This window comes from Indicator indicator, chromosome 6 (genome assembly GCF_027791375.1).
Source record: "Indicator indicator isolate 239-I01 chromosome 6, UM_Iind_1.1, whole genome shotgun sequence".
In the NCBI taxonomy this organism is placed as follows: domain Eukaryota; kingdom Metazoa; phylum Chordata; class Aves; order Piciformes; family Indicatoridae; genus Indicator; species Indicator indicator.
Window position 1 is genome coordinate 27,680,490 of NC_072015.1, and position 7,051 is coordinate 27,687,540.

Here is a 7,051-nt window from a genome sequence, read left to right on the forward strand (position 1 = left end):
GCCTGGGGCTGTGTGCGCCAGCCCCTGCCTGCCCTTACCAGAAAAGTCCCCACTTGCCTCGATCTGGCTTTTGATCTTTTCCCACAGGACTTAACTGTTGCTGCTTCCTGAGATCTTTGCTTCAGCCACTCTGAAATGGAAGGTTTTGGAAAAAAGCTAAGGTCACAGCTGACATGAAATAGCAGGGATTATCTTCACAAGAACATTGACACCTTCACATCAATCTCTAGTTGCCATTTAGTATCTTCATTGAGTATCTTAAAAATCCAGCGCTGGTTAATCCCTTCATCAACGGCAAAGCAGGACTAAGTGCACCCTCAGCAGGTTTGCAGATGACACTGAACTGAGTGGTACAGTTGATACACCAGAGAGATAGGACAAGCTCAAGAAGTGGGCCTCTGAACTTCATGATGTTCAACAAGGCAAAGTGCAAGGTCCTGCACCTGGGTCAGAGCAATCCCAGGTATCAATACAGGCTGGAGGATGAATGGATTGAGAGCAGCCCTGTGGAGAAGGCCTTGGGGGATGAAAAGCTGGCCATGAGCTGGCAATGTGCACTTGCAGCTCAGAGGGCAGCTGTGTCTGGGTTGCATGCAAAGCAATGTGGGCAGCAGGTGGAGGGAGGGGATTCTGCCGTTCTGCTCTGCTAAGACCCCACCTGCAGCACTGGGTCCTCAGCACAGGAGAGACATGGACATGTTGGAGCAGGGCCAGAGGCAGCAACAATAACGATGGCTGGGCTGAAACCCCTCTGCTGTGACAACAAGCTGAGAAAGCTGGGGTTATCCAGCCTGGAGAAGGCTTCAGGAAAACCTTCTTGTGGCCTTACAATACTTAAAGGGGCCTAGAAGAAAGATGAGGCCAATCTTTTTAGCAGGACCCATTGCAACAGGACAAGGGATGATGGTTTTAGATTATAAGAGGGAGATTTAGATTAAATAGAAGGAAGAAACTTTTTTTACACTGAGGATGGTGAAACCCAGGCCCAGGTTGCCCAGAGAGGTCGTAGAAAGCCCCATTCCTGGCATCATTCTAGGTCAGGTTGGACAAGGCTGTGAGCAACCTGATCTAGTTCGAGATATCCCTGCTCATTGCAAAGACCTTTAAAGTTCCCTTCCAACCTAAAGCATTCTATGATTCAAGTTCTCAGCTACATTAAGAAGGGGCACCAGAAGACTTTCCACAGCAGTTATTTTTAAAAAAACATTTTATTAGAAAAAAACTCTAACCCAAGTTATTCAATAAGTAACTGTACAAAACTTATTTCTTTGGTCAATTTGTGAAAGTTACCTTAATCTCTTTAGCTACCCACACGTGTAAAAAGGAATTTTTCTTAAACAAAGAATTTATCTACAGGACAAAGTAAGTTGCTGTTACTTGGCAATGACTATGGAATCACCTTCGCAAGGGACTTACAGAGTTCGGATCTGATCAGAAGAGCGCAGGGGGAAGACCGCTGCCAAAAAGCAAGCGCCAAGAACTTGGTGCTTTCCATTGTGAAGAAGGATCTGTGGACTTGTTGCTCTGCAACAAAAATGGAATAATTCAGTAAGTTTTATATAGTAGCGATGTGATTCTCTGGTTCATGGATTAAAACAGTGGGCACCATCTCCAGTGTCAGTATCTTAGGTTGCTTTAGAGGAGATATCAAACCTCTGCACAATATTTCCCCCTCATCTGTCGAAGTGACTGGAGTTTACATTTGGCTTTTCAGGTGAGGAAATTCCCAGTGAGATTTTAATCAAAAGTTACCTTTAGTTTGGTGTATCCTTGATGACCAAGAGCCAAAAAGAACTCAACTCATGCCTTTATAACTGTTCTAAAATTCAGCTAAGTAACATTTTTCATGTTCCAGATAGAAGAAAAAAGGAAAAGAATGGATATAAAATAATACAAAAGCAAGAACTCCAGATCAAGCAGCACTTACTTCACTCTTAATTAGCTGGAGCCATTCATTGAGATAGTTCACAAGAGCAAATGCATCAGGGATGTTATCCCCTTCTGAGCAGAATTTCAGAAGAACTGCCATTTGGATTCCTTTTGAACAGCTGCAACAAAAATGAGCTGCAAGTCAGTTCCTAGTTCTCTTCTAAATCCTGAAGAATTGCATTTTTATATAAAGAATAACAATCTGCATGAATCTTTTTAAAGAAAAAAAATCTGTGCATATATAGTCTGCCTTTTTTTTCCCCTCTCCAGACTTTCTTGGCTGTATTTTCACACTTCATGTTCTTTTCCTTAGTCTTGAATTCGTTCTTTGTTTGTCACACAGGAACCCTGCATCATGAAAGAGTTACGCAGGGCCTCTTTCACATCCTTAGTGTTTTTGTGCTGGTGAGGCATTTACACACATCCTTTGATACAATCACTTTGTATCTTTATGTGGAGTTTTGCAGGTTGCAGATCTCTACTCACAATATTCTCATTTTTTCATTTAGATATGCAGATTATTATTATATTTTTATATTTCTTTTATAAAGTCCTGGGACATATTTTCCTTTGCATTTGTTCATTGTTTCCATAAGGAAGCCAGTACAGAGTAGGAATGATACTAGTAATTCTGCTGTTGGATGCAACAGTTTGGGCAACTGTCAAAAACGATAGCTAAGAAAATAAACAGTTACTCAGGGGCCTCTTCCACATGCTTATATTTTTATATTTTAACTTTATGATGTAGTATTCCCTGTTTCTTTCCTCTTAATGATGGGCTTGATCTGGAAGAAGTTCTATTCCTATAAAGTCTTTTCGTATGATGTGGCAGTTTAAAAGATAATTTTACTCATGTACTAAACTCAAGACTTTCAGTATCATTTTCTGCTTCTCTTTAAGCAACTGACCTCTCAGTAAACAACAGTTTTGTGATGCCACCTCCAGGAATATGCAGAACCTTTTCTGTATCATTTACTCCAGGATAAGCTGCTACTTTTTCCATTTCTTTCCACTTTAGCTCCTGTATAGGGTCTCCAACTGCTTTCTCAAGATCAGGTGTAAGTAGGTAGCGTAGTGGTGTCCTAGAAGCAAATCAGAACACAGGCAGATTTGGAATCACTCTAGAGAAGGAAACAGCACAATCTCTCTGGGCAGCCTGGTCCAGTGCTCCAGCATCATCACAGGAAGGAATTTTTTTCCTCTTTTTCAGAGAGAACCTCCTGGGTTCCAGTTTGTGGCCACTGCCCCTTGTCCTGTTGCTGGGGACCACTGAAAAGAGTCTGACCCATCCTCTTGCCCCCCCCCAACTCCTTTAGATATTGATCAATATTGAGAAGATCCTCTCTCAGTCTTCTCTTCTCCAAGCTAAACAGCCCCAAGTGTCTCAGCCCCTCCTCATAAGAGAGACACTCCAGTCCTGTACGACACAATGTTTAGGATAGTAAGTATTTCATGACTTATGTACACAGCCAAGCAAAAGAGCCTTGCCAAAAGTCCTCAACAGAGAGAAATACATCTGACAAAGACAAAAAGACCAGAAATATTCATCAGGTCTTCTAATGACACAAACGTACCCAAGGAGCTGCTCATCATCACACTGGTATGCATGGCTGCTGGACAGAACGACGACTCTGGCACAGTGGCTGCTTTTCACCCAAGAAAGCAGCATGTCACAGAATGGCCTGTACTTGTTCTTTGTGTAGAGGCAGAGAGAAAATGTGAAAAATACATTGTGTCCTTAAAAAAGAAGCCAAAAGCTAACGATGATGTTACACAATAATTTGCAGTGAGGCAAATTGTGTTCATATCCATTTAGTTTCCAGCCTGAGATATATTTTTTTAAAAGCACTTTATACTTCCCAGACTGTTATTATCTAAGGACATATTTACACTACCATCTACCAACACAGGTGGGCAGCTCTGAGGCTTGGAAAATCAAACCCAAACCTCAACCCTCAGTGAATGGAGAAGTCAGTTTTTGTTAGCTGAAAGTGTGTCAACTACAAAAGGTATTACAGCACAAAGCAGAAAAATACTTTGCTAGACCACTTAAAGTGTTTGCCAGCAGAACTGTTCAAAGTGAAGAGCGAAGGAAGATCTATCCGTGAACATACCTTTATAAAAGGTGATCTGATCTGCAAAACTACAAGCTTCTTGGAAGGTAATGAATACACTACAAGAAGAAAGCAAGAAGGAGATCTGGGTTTAGAAGCATCCATAGTAGTCCAGTTTACAAACCTTTCAACTATTGATTCATATGGAAAGCTTGGCAATATCCACAGTGTTAAAAATATGTTTTTTCTATGCATTTTCTTCATTGGTCTTAAGTTCACTTGTCATAAATTCAAAGGTTTGAAAAAAAATTATCTCCTGTATGATTCAGCCAATCTCTTTATACAGCTTTGCAAAGATTGACAGAATATTCTGAGAGTTCCATGATTTAAGATTTAAAAAAACAGAAGATGAAATCAACGATCAAGATAGGAAAAGAAACCAAGGAAATGAAGCAGGGGCAGGGAGAAACACTACATAAGGGGGAAAAAAAGAAAACATAGGAGGGAGGGAAAGTATCCTTCTACAACAGAAATTCAGTCTGTTTTCAGTAGTTTACTGTAACTATGTCCAAACTTCAGTTGCTCCGTAATATAGTTGAAATTCAATATTTCTTACTGGTTCCATGTGTCAAATTGGTTATACAAAAAGAACAATATACAGCTTCCCCTGTGAAGTGTAAATACATTGTTGTCTGTAAGCTACTGGAGTTGTCATTACTGATCTTAAACATAATTAACAAAAGCAAAATATAATAAAGTAAATATGATGTTCTGTGCAGCTTGCAAATACCTTCAGCATTCCAGACCCACCTTCGGCATTTATACTCAGTTCCTTTGAGTTTTCCTCTGATGTTGCATATGGATTATTTCCAACCATTGGCACCAGGCAGTCAGTGTAGAAGTAACCAATTTTGGTCATGTCAAGTGTAGAAATCACTAGATCTATTGCCAGCTGACCAACATTTCCAACTGACACTGCTGGCTGAAGGAGCAGAAGTTATTGTATTACAACGTGGTTTCTGGAGAATACAAGATGCTTTTTGAATAGTGAAAGCTTAAATTACTTAGTTCTGGTCAAACACAATCTCTAGAAGCGGCTGCTCAGTCATCTGACAAAGGTGACCGTTTTTTAACCGATTTATTAACACAGACTTCGGTCCTTGTCCCATAGAAACACACTCACCACTTCTGTGAATACTCCTGTCTCATTATACAGTTAAACAAAGGCTTGGAAACTTGCCTGCTCTTTCTTTCTTTGGATATCAGTTAGGTCACAGACACTCAAAAGGGAGCAATGCTGAGACTGGCAGCCCTCAAGTGACATCCAACGGTGACATTGACTATTACACATTAAACCTGTAGATGTCAGCTAGACTAATATACAAGCACAGATTGTTTTTCATCTTTTAACAATTATAAGGGTGATCCTGTCCATTTAATAGGAACCGTCAAGGGTTATCACCAGTCGGGGCAGATACTGACCTAATCTGATGGCACAGAAAACAGCAATTCAAGTTTGTGTCCTACAGAAACTGTTCCAGGAAAACAACAGAACAATTTTCGGTTGTTTTCCTCTAGTTTCTAAGCAAGCCCGTGTGTACAAATTGCTGCTGCTGCCACCAGTTGTGGAAACACCCCGAATGTGATGCTGACAAGCTCAGGAAACAGCACTTACGGGCTGTTACTACAAACTGGCTGCTATTTAATAGCCTGTCACTCCCAGAAAAAACCCTGATCTATTTCCTGTGGCCAGTCAGCTGATGGGGAATAACTTCCCGTGCAGCCTGCACAGTCATCCCAGGCGGTGCAGCCCTCGGTGAAAAGGCAGTATAAGGTCTCATTGGTAGGAAAAACAATGGTTGGCTACTTCTCAGCCTGCACTGGAACTCTTAGCCAACAACAAAGTAACTCCTGGTAGACTATCTTAAATTGATTTCATACATACATGAACGTTATTGAAACACTTGCTAAAATAATCCTAATCACACTTTACATAGAGCAGACACGAGGAATTTTTTCATTGAAAACATTTATGTATCACATCTGAAAAATAAAAGTAAAAATAACCTTTTGTTCCAGTGGAAACCCCCATATAGTACAAATCTTGTTGAAGTACACAGGGCATTTTAATCTCAGAGTGACAGCACAGAGCTACAGCTGAGCACAGAACAGCTTGCCAGGAACAAAAAAGAGGGAGGCTTTTGCACAGGCATATATCCAAGGATGACCCTTTTGGATGGACCTATTGGAGGGGGTCCAGAGGAATCCATAAAAATGATGCAAGGGCTGGAATCTCTCTGTTGTGAGGACAGGCTGAGAGAGCATGGAGCAGGCTCTGGGGTAATCTTCTTGTGGCCCTTCAGTACTTAAAGGGGGCCTAGAAAAAGGATGGGGACAGACTTTTAGCAGGGCTTGTTGTTACACGACAAGGGATGATGGTTTTAAATGAAACGAGGAGAGATTTAGACTAGATAAGGGGAAGATTTTTTTTTCCAATGAGGGTGGTGAAACACTGTCCCAGGTTGCTGAGAAAGGTGGTTGAAGCCTCACCCCCGGAAACTTTCTAGGTAAGGTTGGATGGGGTCTGAGCAACCTGCTCTCGCTGAAAATGTTCCTGTTCACTGCAGGGGGGGGCGGGTTGGACTGGATCTTCAAAGGTCCCTCTACCATTCTATGTTCTCCGGGAAGAGGTAAAAAAGAATCCAAAGCGTCCCGGGACCCATAGGCAAGCCAGAGAAAGAAGACCCTGTCCGCCTCACAGGGGAGACAAAAGCCCTCAGCCGCTCCAGGGAGTGCCTCTTAAGCCCATCGCGAAGGAGAAACAGAAAACCGACCTACCATGAGCAGAGTGAATCCTGTAAAGTCGAAGTCGGCGGAGCCCCCAGCACGGTCGCAAGGAACAAACATGCCGGCCTGAAGGGGATGAAGGAAGGGAGAGAGGAAGGAAACAGCGGCGTCTGCGCTCTCGCCTCAGCAGACAGGGGAGGGGAAAGGAGAGGAGAGGCGCGGGGGGGAGTAACGGCCGTAACCGCCCGCCCGCCCGGCCGCCCGCCTGCCGCCGCGCCCGC

General features: G+C 42.5%; 1 protein-coding gene across 1 annotated transcript; it reads right to left on the reverse strand.

Annotated features, from left to right (window-relative positions):
- Positions 1-1,234: 1,234 nt before the first annotated feature.
- PSMG2 (proteasome assembly chaperone 2) lies at positions 1,235-6,896 on the reverse strand. The gene is made up of 7 exons (XM_054381756.1): positions 6,822-6,896; positions 4,794-4,965; positions 4,044-4,102; positions 3,504-3,622; positions 2,838-3,011; positions 1,928-2,048; positions 1,235-1,524 (listed from the first exon to the last, which is right to left on the reverse strand). The coding sequence occupies exons 1-7, from the start codon at positions 6,888-6,890 to the stop codon at positions 1,432-1,434; spliced, it is 807 nt and encodes a 268-aa protein (XP_054237731.1). The 5' UTR covers positions 6,891-6,896; the 3' UTR covers positions 1,235-1,431.
- Positions 6,897-7,051: the final 155 nt, after the last annotated feature.